Source organism: Anoplopoma fimbria, chromosome 7 (assembly GCF_027596085.1).
Source record: "Anoplopoma fimbria isolate UVic2021 breed Golden Eagle Sablefish chromosome 7, Afim_UVic_2022, whole genome shotgun sequence".
NCBI lineage: Eukaryota > Metazoa > Chordata > Actinopteri > Perciformes > Anoplopomatidae > Anoplopoma > Anoplopoma fimbria.
This window is the reverse complement of record NC_072455.1, coordinates 16,431,971-16,446,194: the sequence shown is the minus strand read 5'-3', so window position 1 is coordinate 16,446,194 and position 14,224 is coordinate 16,431,971. Positions and strand designations below refer to the sequence as shown.

At 42.6% G+C, this 14,224-nt stretch overlaps 1 protein-coding gene and 1 non-coding gene across 2 annotated transcripts in view; one reads left to right on the top strand and one right to left on the bottom strand.

The window, feature by feature from the left end:
• Window positions 1–114: 114 nt before the first annotated feature.
• trnai-aau (transfer RNA isoleucine (anticodon AAU)) lies at window positions 115–188 on the top strand. The gene has a single exon. It is a non-coding gene; the product is annotated as a tRNA-Ile (tRNA).
• A 4,697-nt stretch (window positions 189–4,885) lies between these two features.
• The window catches only part of LOC129093172 (ADAMTS-like protein 1), a 59,863-nt gene continuing 50,524 nt past the window's right edge, over window positions 4,886–14,224 (bottom strand). The window contains exons 19-26 of the mRNA XM_054601091.1: window positions 13,950–14,103; window positions 12,777–13,785; window positions 12,538–12,665; window positions 8,710–8,830; window positions 8,271–8,475; window positions 7,848–7,957; window positions 7,540–7,760; window positions 4,886–6,825 (exon numbers count right to left, since the gene is read on the bottom strand). Coding sequence (XP_054457066.1) covers window positions 6,716–6,825; window positions 7,540–7,760; window positions 7,848–7,957; window positions 8,271–8,475; window positions 8,710–8,830; window positions 12,538–12,665; window positions 12,777–13,785; window positions 13,950–14,103 — 2,058 coding nt within the window. The 3' untranslated portion in view covers window positions 4,886–6,715. The remainder of the gene's footprint in view (window positions 6,826–7,539; window positions 7,761–7,847; window positions 7,958–8,270; window positions 8,476–8,709; window positions 8,831–12,537; window positions 12,666–12,776; window positions 13,786–13,949; window positions 14,104–14,224) is intronic.

The following is a 14,224-nucleotide window of genomic DNA, read 5'->3' as shown; positions in this document are numbered from 1 at the left end:
CATTGCTTATTTGGAAGAGAAAACCCCCACAACTAAGATCTACTCAACGTATTTGTAGCATGGGTATATTAAGAGTAGAGATTTTAGTGTGTGTAAAAAAAGGTGGCAACACATGGCCGGTTAGCTCAGTTGGTTAGAGCGTGGTGCTAATAACGCCAAGGTCGCGGGTTCGATCCCCGTACTGGCCACGTAATTTTCTTGGACTCCTCCACCATCAATTGTTTTTCACGCAAACTCGTACAACAAACAAACAAACAAAACAAAAGTATTATTTTATATTTTTTAGCTTATAACCTGAACCTGTGGGCTGCACGGTGGTGTAGTGGTTAGCACTGTCGCCTCACAGTAAGAGGGGCCTGGGTTCAATTTACCTGTGGAGTTTGCATGTTCTCCCCGTGTCAGCGTGGGTTCTCTCCGGGTTCTCCGGCTTCCTCCCACAGTCCAAAGACATGCAGCTTAGGTGCATTGAAGACTCTAAATTGCCTGTAGGTGTGGATGTGAGTGTGAATGGTTGTTTGTCTCTATATGTCAGCCCTGCGACAGACTGGCGACCTGTCCTCGGTGTACCCGGCCTTCGCCCATTGACAGCTGAGATCGGCTCCAGCACCCCTGCGACCCTTAACTGGATAAGCAGGTTACGGAAAATGAGTGAATGAATGAACCTGAAGCAAGTGTATCAGCAAGTGTCAGAGGTTCAAGATCTGGTCAAACTTTTTGAGCTTCATGCACATGTCGTCCTCAGTGCAGAACTCAATTCTGAGCTTGATGAGCTGTGATAGCTGCTTGTAGAAAGTATTTGCCCACTGAGCCTCTAAGCAGTGGACTGATATGTTGCACACTTTGTGGAGTACCATCACTAACTTCTCGTTGCTGCTGACCTCACACCTTTTGAAGACCCATTCCCCCCATGCACCCCACATATCATCATCTGTGAAGCTCACAGTTATGCTTTCTTGGGTGCAAAACAAATCTAGATCTGTGTCAGTCAGGTCATTCCATATGGCTCTGTATGAAGAGTGTATCAAAAGAAGCGTAAGAAAATGGACATATGTTGAAATATGTATTTGTATAATTTTTTCAAACAAGTCCCACTTACACAACTTTTTTCAGAGGGTTTGGGGTCAAGTCACGGAGTGACAGCAGACCTTTGTAGCTGACTCGATTTCCCTCCATCCTGTGAAGGCACATAGGTATGAGAAACATGTCCTGAATAATGTATTGAATGCTTTATACGTGAATAAAAATAAAAAAACTATCGAATATCAAATTATATTCAGCATCTTTATCCCCTATGAGATGAGACATTTTGACAGAAAATGGCCATAGAGTTAGGAGTAATTGTTTTTTATCCAGATTGAAGATTGCAGCACTTTGTTCTATGCTGTAGACTGTATTCTATGGTGCCTAAAATCAGGCCTTTCCTATCTTCAACTGAGTTTATCTTATTCTAGGGTAAGGCTTCTACACTTTTAAGACTTAAGCTCAGTGCTTATAAACTTTCCACCTATTTAAGTTTCTTTAACGTTTTAGTATGTAACCATCTAGTCAGCAAAAAGCTAAAATAAATGTTAAAAGGCTACCCAATAGCATTAAATAATAGGAGACTCCAGATACAGAACATTTTAAAGGAATATATGTTGTTTTGTTGCTTAAATGTACAGCTGTTATATTGAGCTGGAGTTCAGTTCATCATTTTACCTTTGTCAGCTTTTAAGTGATCCATGATTCAGACAACAGATATTCTGGAAAGACTTTCATTTCCCCAAAATGCTATAATTTGGCATATTGTGATATCTGTCACACAAGTTTCTTACCACAGCTCTTGAAGGTTTTTTTTCACCCGTATGGCACTAGAAAGAGCCAGTAATTCATCATCACCGATGTCTGACCATCCAAGTCTAAAATGGAAAGTGAGAAACATGTCTGGGTGATTCTTTATTCTCAAATAACGATTGTACTCTTTAAATCCACTTAGTGCTTGTATTTTTTTGATACAGATTCATATTGTAGAAACAATTGACATCTTACCCAAGGTGGGTAATATTTTCTGACACCTGCAGCACATCAGCAATGACTTGAGCTGTGTTCATATCGAGGTTGTTTTCTCCGAGCCTTAAAAAAGAACAAGTGTAATTAGTGCATAAACCACATTATTATATCTTCCCCAACATGGTGGTGGTGACACTTCACACTTTACTTCTTGGTGCGTGCAGAGCGGTATGCTTCACCCACATGGAAGCACAAAGATTGAGACAATGCAAACCATATGAGGAACTCACCAAAGTCTGTTACATCTGAGCAGCAGGGGCTGCATGTCCCTAAGGGCCTCACAGCTTACTCCTGTCCCTGTCAGATCCAGCTCGGATATTTCGCCCTTTGTGAGGTTTAGGAAGTACTTGATGGCATTGTAATCCGTTTGGGAGAGTGTTTCATCACTGACATTCACTTGCAGTGTCTTTGGTTGCACAGCAAGGCCCAGAGAGGGGTCCTGTTGCTCAAACAGGCAGTGTAAAGGGTTCAGGATATGGGCCCCAGTCTCACAGAGCGTTGTGAGCTCTCTGATGATCCTCTGACGATAGTCGTCCACTTTGTCCTTACGGCAACACAGGCCCACCTGCCTTGATAGAAGACTAGCATTGCGTTCAGAGAGGATTCCCGACAGGAAGCGGTTGAAGAGGTCTAAATGTCCGTAGTTGGACCCCTCCCCGGGATTTGCACTGTGCTGAAGTGCATCAGGTAAAGGGTGATCGGTCACTGCACAATAAACTGCAGCAAAGAACTCTTGAACAGTGAGGTGTGCAAAGGAGTAAACCTCCTCAGTGCAGCCAGGCTCTTGTGCCACTGTCTTGTCAAGGAAGGTACTAACAAGGCTGCATCCCTTTAATGCTGCAACATCCTGGTCGCTTCCGTAGAATAGAGTTTGATGCTCCATCAGCTTCTTGAAGGCCAGGTGTCCCAGCTTCAGCACAATATCAGACAATGGATGGACGGTCCCTGCACCTTGATCTCTGTGAAACGTTTCGGCTCTCGCTTGAGTGTGAGAGCGAAGCAAGGCCACCAGATACTGCACATAAATATCCGTCATGGTCTTGGGGCTCTCTCCACAGAGGTCTTTGCTTTCTTTGAGGATGCAGCACACAATGTAGCAGAATGCAGGTATAAAGCACAGCGTCAGCATTAGTTCATTCTCTGACACTACTGCGATCATGCGTTCGGCAACTGCACTGTCCTGGAAATAACGTAAGAAGAAGTCTTGAACTTCGGTCAAGGAGAAGCCGGCGATGAGCACAAAGCGGTCGATGCAGCCCACGGGGATGTGGTTGATGGCTGCTGGTCGGCTGGTGAGCATGACAGAAGCGTTGGGAAGCAGTTCGCCTTGCATCAGACTCCCGAAGACCTCGACCACCTCTGCATCCTCATCTGGCTCAGTCACAAATGCGTCTACGTCACAGCTGCTGTAGTGTCTGAACTCGTCGAAGCCGTCTAAGATGATCAGCAGTTTGTTGTCATTCGCCAAAATGTTATCCAGTTCCTTAGCAAGGTGCCGGTTTTTACGCAAGACCAGCTCCCGGAAGTTTGTAGGTTTGTCGATCAGATTCAGGTCCCTGAAGGTCATGTGAATGATGAAGTCAAATCCAAGGTGGTCCCTGTTTCCCCCAAAATCGAACAGCATCTTCTGCACCAGGATGGTTTTTCCGATGCCGGCCACCCCTGACACCAGAACTTTCTTGACAGGACGATTTCCATTCGCGCTCGAAAAGAGTTCGGCTGGTGCGATTTTCCTTTGCACCGTTGACTTCTTCTGCAAAGATAGTCGCTTTTGTCCAAACGTCAGCACCTCGTGTCTCTTTATATCCAAGCCCTGGTGTCCGTCGGCCAGCAACAGATTGACGTAATGTTCGGAAAAAAGGATTTTCTCTCCGTGACGGGTGTTGTAGAACAGCATGCTCTCACTCCGACGGGTGAGGACATCTTTATGCTTTTGTTTGACTTTCTTATACTCTGCAGAAGATAAGATTCATGTAATGTGTCCTTAATGCCGATTGAAGAACACATTTAATATTGGTTCATGAAACACCACAGAATTTACTGTTTACTGTTTATATGAACAAAGCGATGCTATAACAAGGGTTTAACTCATGGCATTATTGTCATCTTAAATGTACCATTGAATTGCATACCTGCGGACTGAGGCTGATCGGTGTTGCCTTCTTGGGTGTGTGTCTGTGCCTCTTGCTGATGACTGCTAATTGAGAGAAAAATCTTAGCTGCTTCCTCGCCTTTACACGTCAGGATATCCAACACCTTTCTTACTCTGGCTCGGGGCCCCAACTGACACAACACCTCCTCACGGTCATCCCGAGTGAAAACCTCCCGACTTACTAAGATATCCAGCAGAGAGTCAATCCGTCCCTCCAGTTCGTCAACGAGGGAAACTCGCAGAACCCCGAGTGCTGTCAAACAAGAGTTACAACCATCCTTCTCCACCATCGCGAATCTGAAATAACCATCAGTGAATCATCTGACGATGGCGCTTATTGAATCCCAGCGCCTAGTTTCATGTTGTAAAGCCATTTCCCTTCAGAAATTAGAGGGATCCTGTGAACGCATGTCCCACGTCAAAAGCTGAGAAGTAGGATGTGAACTGTCCGTCATTAAAAACAGAAAGAGGAAGGTTTTTTTCATTGTGATATTGCGTTGACAGAGCTTTGTATTACATAACAGACTTGACTGACTTGTTCTTCCTGTTAATGGTATCATTATCTGTTCTCAAAGTGATGTGACTGAGTTGAAAGGAATGGATGGGTGGTTTGAAAGGAATTCCAGCAGTTGTCTTATAGATCCACTTTAATATGTCTAAAACACTTTGACAACATAGTGCAGTGAGAATCATAACAGATTATAAAAGGAATGTATTTGGTTTTATTTAATAATACACCAGGCATGAGCAGAAAGCAACACATCAGTTAACCAGCAGAGGGTCCCCATTGCACGCACATCAAATACCCAAAAACCTGTAAGGAAATGAATACTTAAAACCCACCCCTGTATTTATTTACAAAACTATGCACAAGAACACACATGAAAATAAATAGTTAAAAGGACAAATCAAATATCTACATAACTTAAGAGCATATGTAATATGTTAATCATGTTTTCCTTTGACAAAGTCACACCTAGAAAGGCCAAGTTATCTGCTAAGGTGTGTGTTGCACTTGATGATGAAGCATTGTGGAACTCATATTGAACATAATGTCAAAAGTGCAAACCCTGCTTATCTGGAACAAGTATGGTGCATGAATGGTGAGCTTTAAAAAGTTCCCTCCTGTTTTAACCAATATCCAAATGTAACACAGAGTTCATATTTACATGTTTTAAGTTCCACTGACACTGAAATCTGAAAGGAAGAAGAGTTACACAAGGCCTGTTTTCCTAAAAATGTCACACTAAAGCTAAAATATAATTTGGTGAATTGGATGAACAGGTATGCTCTCATTATGTTCAAATGTCACACAGTGGTTAAATGGACATTTGAACAAATATCTTTCCAAGAAAACAACAAAATCACAAAACAAAATACATATATACAATGTTACTTTACAAACTAAAAAAAATAAAAACCCTACAAGCCATGTTCTTAACAAAGACTTGGATGAGTTGAGTGCAAAATAAGAGTCTTTTTTCCAAAAAATGACTTGCTTCAGTCTTACACCTCCATAGTGCAACCTCATGCAAGATAAATCTTTATCATGTCCAACTTTTTATTCCACCAAAAATGCTGTCATAGCGCCTGCAATCATAATTCCTTTCATCTTCTACTGACTTGACCAGTCATTGCGTGCTAAATTACCCAAAAAGATGGCACATGTTCTTTTTTCCCATGTGACTGATACCAAATTTACTGCATATCATTTATCAAAAATGTGGTTTTTAGCCATGTTAGACATTTTCCATTTATATGCATGATTATTTTGTATTTAAACAAGCCTTTAGCCATACCTCTATATGCTCTTTTAGCATCGGAACTATTTATCAACACTGTTATGGAGACCAATGCAATAAAGACAAACACACAACTATCCAGTGGTTATCAAGAGCTCAGGGGTCTACCCAAAATCCCTGGGTATGAAGTCAATCAATGAAAAAAAAGTATTTTAAATGCATATTTGGGTATTGTAAGCTAAATTTCATGACAATATGCATCCTATTTGGGAGATTAATTGATGGTGCTACAGTAGAACATGGTGGTGCAACACCATTGTTCCATTCTTTAAAAAAAATATACTACACCAGATATCTTAAACATGAACATGTTGTTTGTATGAGTTCCCCTTTATGGAACCACGCGGTCACCACAAGTTTCTATCAGTGATAATGGAAATATATCTTACGTGTTTGCATAATTTAGGAAAGCTTCATGACTTGTTTTTCTAAAGAAGTAAAACTGAAGCTGTCATTAACAGGCTTCTCACTTCACTCAAAACTTTCAAATTTAAACCCACACATGATATCTTTGCGGAGAGTAGATCACAACCACTCTAGGTATGACCTTCCAAACATTCCTCCACACTCAGGAATCCCCATCCAAGACTGATCATTGAAGACAGTTATGGGTGCGAGTATGGGGCATAGAGCATTCCAGTCTCTGTTGGCTGTCTGAGTATCTTCCCCGACATATCCAGGTTGTCCAATGGCCCTCGTTTTTTGTCCCGCCTCAGGTGTTTTGGCAGGAATGACAGCAGCGGCTCTTAAACTGGGGCAGCAGACAAAGCTCCAGCTGTCGGACCTTCTCGCAGTACCTCGTGCTGTCTCGACACTCTCCTGCTGGAGTACACAGACATAACTGTTTACTACACATACTCACTTTAAGCCTCTCCGCAAAACAGAACCCTGTCAAGTATCTAGCCATGCAGTTTGATATGAAGCGGATTCTAGATACCAAAAACATCAGCAAGTCCTCATAGAAATAATATCTCGAATGTAAACTGCTTTTATAGGGAATATCAGTGTTAAGTTAACTTTTAAATTCTTTGAGTACTGTAAGCCAAATTCCTCTAACTTGTTTTGTAATAGGGTGCCAGCAGAAATTTTAGAAACCGATGCTTCCAAACCTCAGCACATGAAACCGAGACTATGTCCATAATGGGCTGGGCCTATTAAGGGAATTTAATGTGCCATGATGGAACTTTTGCACAAATTATCCGGACAATAATGTTTATCATTTTATAACCAAATTTAAGTTCCAATTTAAGTTATTCGTCCATCAGTTCATTGAGGAGCAGACCTCAGAATCATGCCATTAATGTGATTATTACATAGGGCGGCTGACAGCAACCAGCTACTACTGTATGGAAGTTATCCTCAGAATTTTCACCTTTAACATTTTCAGAGGAAATTCAACCATCAACTTTTGCAATTATACCATACTGAATATGCCATATAACATACATAAATTCTGGATCATTTCATAATGTAGACTTTATCCCAATAAATAAACCACTTGACACCATTTTGCCATCTGCACTTCTTCTTTCTCACCTCTGCCACAGGACAAAATATTGCATCGTTGCCAGCTGGGAGGGCGAGGCCTCCACATGCAGTGGTGTTCACGCGTGGCCTTTCCAGTTCGACGGTGCGCACAGGTCACCTGGCGTGACTGGAAACCGTGGCGCCCACAGGTGGCAGTGCATTGCGTCCAAGGCCCAACCCGCCAGTGAAGGGCACAGACTTCTGTTGAGCAATTCTTCAAGGAACTGGGCCTACAAATACAAAACACCAAAGTATATCAACATCAAATATTAAACTGTTGCTATGCAGTACATTCATTTTATGATATACACATTTACCTCTGGAGTCCACTGCACATCCTGCAGGAGACCTTGGTGGCATTTGTGTCCTGACAGTAAACATGCCGTTGCTGTGAGGCCAAACTGGGACCCACACATTGACCTTGACACTGAAAGAGGAATTGAGCTTTTAGATTAAAAATACTTCCTGCTATTAACTATAGTACACTCTTGTGGTTTTGGCAAGTGACTTCCCTAACTACAATAAATATGTGGTTTATAACAGATAAGGAAGGATGATCAGCGTTGTAGCCCTTAAATAGTTTGGAAAGCAAACACTAAAAAGCGGCAGTTATTCTGCAGTGGAGAAACTACCTCATACACAGATTGTGAGGTCGATTGTGTTTTGCACAAAATAACAGACTTGACACAGTCCATGTAGACGTGTTGAGATATGTTTGGGGTCAATGTAAGCAGACTCACTGCTCCCCAGTGGGTAGTGGCCCATCTGGCACAGGGCAGTAGGTTGCATAGCCTGGTGTCTGAGGGTCTTCTCCCTGTGCCAAGGCAGTGCTGGCTCTCCACCTCTCTTGATCTGCCCTCAGGACCCTTCACACAGCTGACACTCCTGGTCTGGGACCCACCTCCACAACTGGCTGAGCATGGAGACCAAGGATCCATTCGCCACCTAATCAAAACCACAGAGGATAAAGGGACACTAATTTATAAAGTATTCATAACCCAGAAGTACTCCGCACTATAGTTTCTCAGTGTTGTGAAGTCCTGGGATCATCTGAATATTTTTGCAACAGATGCCTGCATGCAGAAATGACACAGCACTTTAGGATAATGGAACATTTGAGTGAACCCCATGGCACCTGATCTTATTTTACATGACAAACATGTAGTAGTAGCAAGATACCTGAGGGGGCAGGCTTGTCCATGGCACACCTCAGCTGACTGGCTGCTGTTATTCCTCTCAGAACAAATAGGGCCATTTGCTCCCATACCATTACCTTGGACACAGTTTCTTCCTTTGCCACCTGAAAAAACAATAAAAAACAATATTATTGTTGTTGTGGACATCGCAGAAAGCAGAATCTGTACTGTATATTCCTGATAATAGTAACAGTGTCATCTCTGTTAATTTTTGAGGATTTTAAAGCAAATATTAACTCAACAAATGTAACATCTTGCTGCAGTGATCTTACCAGTTCAGTTAGGAGGTTTACAACCCTATACTCATCAACATCTATACACCATATTATCTGTAGCTGAGGACACTGTGTATTGCCTTTCAGTAACAGAAGCATAATTAATGTTTTTTGTGAAGGAATTTTCCTTATTGTATGTTAAACTTCCCTCTTGTAGGTTAAGGGTAACTGTCTGTAGGTCAGGTCAACTGTCTGTCTCTCTTAGCCAGTCTCACTCTATGTGCCTGATCCGAGCTGGCTAGGGCAGCTGGTAGGCCAAGGTTAGCTAGAAACCTTGTGTATTCGGTTTAGACTGGCGCCTGGTTGGAGACGCTGGATAAGACAGGCTGTACAGAGGCTATGTTGTTGCTAGCACAGCAACGGTAAATGTATTTCCTTGTTTAGATCTTATATCCAATAGAATACTCACACATGCCAGGCTGAACTAACCCTATTTGGATATAGCGGAACTTAGCTGGTCTGGGGAAGGTTACAATGCCTATAAAAAGTATTCACCCCCCTTGGATATTTTCCCCTTTTGTTGCATTTATACATGATATCATGGGTATAATTTGGCTTTTTTGACAAGAATTTGCAAAAACAAAGCTTCTTTCATGTCAAAGTGAAAACAGATTTTTCCAAACTAATGTCAATTAATTAAAAATATATAGTGTAAAATAAGTGTTTGCATAAATATTCACCCCCTTCATGTTAGTATTTAGTAGATGCACATTTGGCTGCAATCACAGCACTGAGTCTGTGTGGATATGTCTCAATCAGGCTGGCACATCTGGACACTGCAATTTTTCTCCATTCTTCCTTGCAAAACAGCTCAAGCTCTGTCAAGTTGCTCGGGGATCGGGCGTGAACAGCTCTTTTCAAGTCCAGCCACAAATTCTCGATTGGATTGAGATCTGGGCTTTGACTTGCCCACTCCAGAACATTCACCTTGTTGTCTTTGAACCATTTCTGTGTAGCTTTTGCTGTATGCTTGGGGTCGTTGTCTTGCTGGAAAATAAATCTTATTCTCCCAAGTCGTAGTTCTCTTGCAGACTGAGTCAGATTATCCTCCAGGATTTGGCGATATTTTTCTGCATTCATGTTCCCCTCTACCTTTACAAGCCTTCCAGGGCCTGCTGCTGATAAGCATCCAAAGAGCACGATGCTGCCACCACCATGCTTCACGGTGGAGATGGTGTGTTTGTGGTGATGTGCAGTGTTTGGTGTTCGCCAAACATAGCGTCTAGTCTGATGGCCAAAAAGCTCAATTTTTGTCTCATCAGACCAAAGAACCTTCTTCCAATTGACCTTGGAGTCTCCCAGGCGAGATTTCATATGAGCTTTTTTCAACAGCGGCTTTCTCTTTGCCACTCTCCCATATAGCTTCGACTGGTGAAGAACCCGGGCAACAGTTGTTGTATGTACAGTCTCTCCCATCTGAGCCACTGAAGCTTTTAACTCCTTCAGAGTGGTCGTAGGTGTCTTGGTGGCCTCCCTCACCAGTCTTCTTCTTGCCCGGTCACTCAGTTTGTGAGGACGGCCAGCTCTAGGCAGATTTAAACAAGTGCCATACTCATTCTATTTCTTAATGATGGATTTAACTGAACTCTGTGGGAAGTCCAGTGAGTTGGAAATCTTTTTGTAGCCATCTCCTGACTTATACTTTTCAATGATCTTTTCTCTGAGTTGTTTGGAGTGTTCTTTTGTCTTCATGTTGCAATTGTAGCAGGAATACTGATGAATGCCATTGTTGTGATTGTGTGTGTCAGTCTGTCTGTCTGTCTGTCTGTCTGTCTGTCTGTCTGTCTGTCTGTCTGTCTGTCCACGGCTAATTTGGCCTACTATTGGAAACATGAGCCCAACATATTTATTTATGCTCATTTATGACTGAATTCTCAAAGACCTCTTGTGGTTGAGTGATTCACACCATTTAGAAAAACAGATTCATTGACTGAACCTCCGGTTCTGCCAAGTGAAGCCAATGCAGAAGTGTCTTTAAACTTGTTCTTTCTACTGGCCAGCAGGTGGCGCCACCTCTGGCTGCAAAAGGAGTCCAATGGTAATGAAGTCTATGAGAAAATGACTGAAAACTTCTCGCTTGAATTATTACCTCAGTAAACATTGCAAACATGAGTTTATGGTCTCGATCACCAGTTTTAGGTCTTCTTCAATACAACATGATGTTCATTTCGTAAATTATGATCCCATTTAGAATAAAATAGACCATAAAGCATAGTGTGCTTTAGGGCTGGCTTACTGTGATTGACAGGTTGCTGCCGCTACCAGAGCATTATATGGCGACTCTAAGTCACTCCACCACATTCTAGCTACCGTTAACTGGTTGCAAAAAGCCAAGATAGCGACGGTGGTAATTCTATATGGAGACAGCTGAATCACCTTTAAACTGTCGTTGAGTGCTGACTCCTCACTGCTCTTTGTTTCAGTAGCACAAGCTCTTCTGGCTATTGTCAAGGCTAGAAACAAGCCTTCCCTACTCTGTTGTCATGGCACAAAAACTAACATCATTCAAAAAGGTTTGGTCTTATTTTGAACTGGCAGTTTCCAATTTATCACAAAGAATGTGGAAGCATTTCACTTTAAAATGTACATAATTCTGTTGGGAAACACTGACTTGAGCATCTGCAGATTCATTTCATACCTGATTTATTATGATCTACTAAAGTTATGCATGATACCAGATGCATAAATCCCTGAATTTTTCATCTTTGCTGACATCCTGATTGTAGGGGGGCTGAGAGGGACAATAAAGTGAGTTTCAAATCTTCTGTGTTAAAGAGGGTTAAGGGAAACAGAATCTGTACTCTACGGAGGGAACTTCCTGGTTCGGAAATAATACTGCACTATCCTAGAACCTGGGAAAGAATTGTATTTTCAAGTCCAATTTACCTGTAAAAGCATTCAGAGTATTTAAGGGTTGCATTACTATTTCTGAAGTGTATCCATTAGACACAACCTTAAACTCAGTTGGAATTAAAAATATGACAAAATGCAGTTTGGACATTTTTCAGCACATTTAAGCTCCCTTATCCTACGGATAGATTAGGCCACTGGGGTGCACCCACTTAATCTTTGAAACATTGCCTGGAACCTCTAATTGTTGTCGTATGGGAAGGAAAAAATGCCGGGACATCAGGAAACCCAGCAGTGGCGTTGCTTTGATGAGAATGCAGCGAGGTCGCGACTGATCATGCTCCGAGGAGACGAATGACAGCGCCACTCTGAGACGACCCGCGCTGTGGCACGCTCCGGATATTCCCCATCACTGACCCAGCCAAATGAGCCAACAAGGAATTTAAAAGCATACTGTATCTGTGTCTCTGGTTATACCTGTGTGTGCGTTTCTAATTTTTTTTACATCAAAGATGCCATTTCTCTTCTTTTTAACACTGAATGAAAGATCTAGATGTCTTGTGCTTCATTTTATATATATTTTTTTTGTGGTGTTGTTTGAGTGTTTGGAAAATCAATATTCACACAACTTAACGTTTATTCATTCAAAGATTCTTGCAGGAGGATTCTGCCTTTTTGGATCTCACCTGTAATCTGCAGCCAGGATGAAAGAGATGTAAATCCAAGATGGTTCCTGGCAGTGCAGGTGTACAGGCCTTCATCCACCTTGCTTGGAGACTGGATCCTCAGTGAACCGGTGGACAACAGGCCTACTCTGCACACACAAACAAAACACAACCACTAAATCAGCTACTTTAACACCTCAAAACATGCAGTTTTGTTGCTGCCTTTCGCACAGAAGATCACAATAAAGGGTAGTTCTTACCTGCTGTTGTAATGTAACTCTTTTCCATTCTTTGTCCATGTCAGGGATGGTTCGGGGTTCCCCAGTGCCTCACACATCAGCTCCAAACTAGCAACGGATTTCTGCAGCAAAAACGGCAATCCCACAGGAACTATGATTTCAGACGACGGTACCACTCCAACCTTTCTGGGTCGTTGGATTATCACCGGGCTTCTTGGCCTGGACATGTGGGCTTTGATGTTTGGTTTATAAAGGAGGGGCCCTTGCGTGGAGGATTCCGCACTTTCTGGAGGATGAAGGGTAGACTCATTGGTTTCACCTTGTGTCATAGTGAGCTCACTGAGCAACTGTACGATGAGTCGTTCTCCCAATGGTCCTCCGAGGCCTTCAGAGAGGCTTTGCATGATCTCATCTAGCCTGTGGGTATCGGCGACAAGCACCAACAGGCTTGAAAGTCCTGAGCTTGCTCTATCATCCTCTAGGGTCGACCTGTTCTTTTCACTGGAGTGTATTTTATCAGCAGTGTCTTTTTCACTTTGGAGAGAACCTTTGAGTTCAAGCAAATGCTCAACAATGATGTCATATTGGTTGAGCGAGACGGTTAGCTCTTCAGATCTTACCCCGGTTGAGGCCGCGTCTGGCTGCCCAACATTTTGTTGGCCACCTGTGAGGAGCCATGACTCTGGAACAGAGAGCTTCTGCTTGCTGCCAATGATCTGTAAGACAAAATGTTCTTGTGCCTGACCTGCGACACAGGTGTATATCCCGGCGTCAGATGCACGAAGCTGCTGAATCTTAACGTATCCTGGTGATGTTATTGAGAGGTGTGGGAGGCCGACCAGAGGCTTTCCTTCCTTCAACCATCGGATGTGGCCCTTACGGAAGTGGCGGGTTGGACAGCGAAGGACCACAGTTGTCCAGGGGAGAAGGTAGGCATAGCCTCCCACTACCAACTGTAACTTTTTGCCCTTCCTCCACTGGATATACACCTTTCTCTGGGCAAGTATGGTGGGATTGGGCTTGACAGAATCTGTGATGAAATTGACAGTTGACAAGTTAATGGCATAATTATTGTCTGTGTTTTCGTACTTCTGTGAATTTGTGCTTTTCAAGTAATTTCCATTGAAACAACTTAGCTACAGACAATTAATCAGTACAAATGGATAACATAAAGCCAAACAGAGGGTCTCTTACTCTCACAAAGCCTGAGGAAGCATGGACGGATTCTGATGGGCCGGGCCATCAGGGAACAATTTTCCGAGTCTACGGTCCAATGTCCCCTATCTTCCCCTTGTTTTCTGCAGACTGCCTGAAGTCTCTGAATTCCATTTCCACAAGTCACTGAACACTGGGAACATTAATGATATTATAAGATCTAAAAATGAGCAGACCCTTTATAACGTACATATGACATTACATTTTGATTTTCAAAACTTTAAATAAAGGTAGGTTGGTGCCTTTGGGAAAGC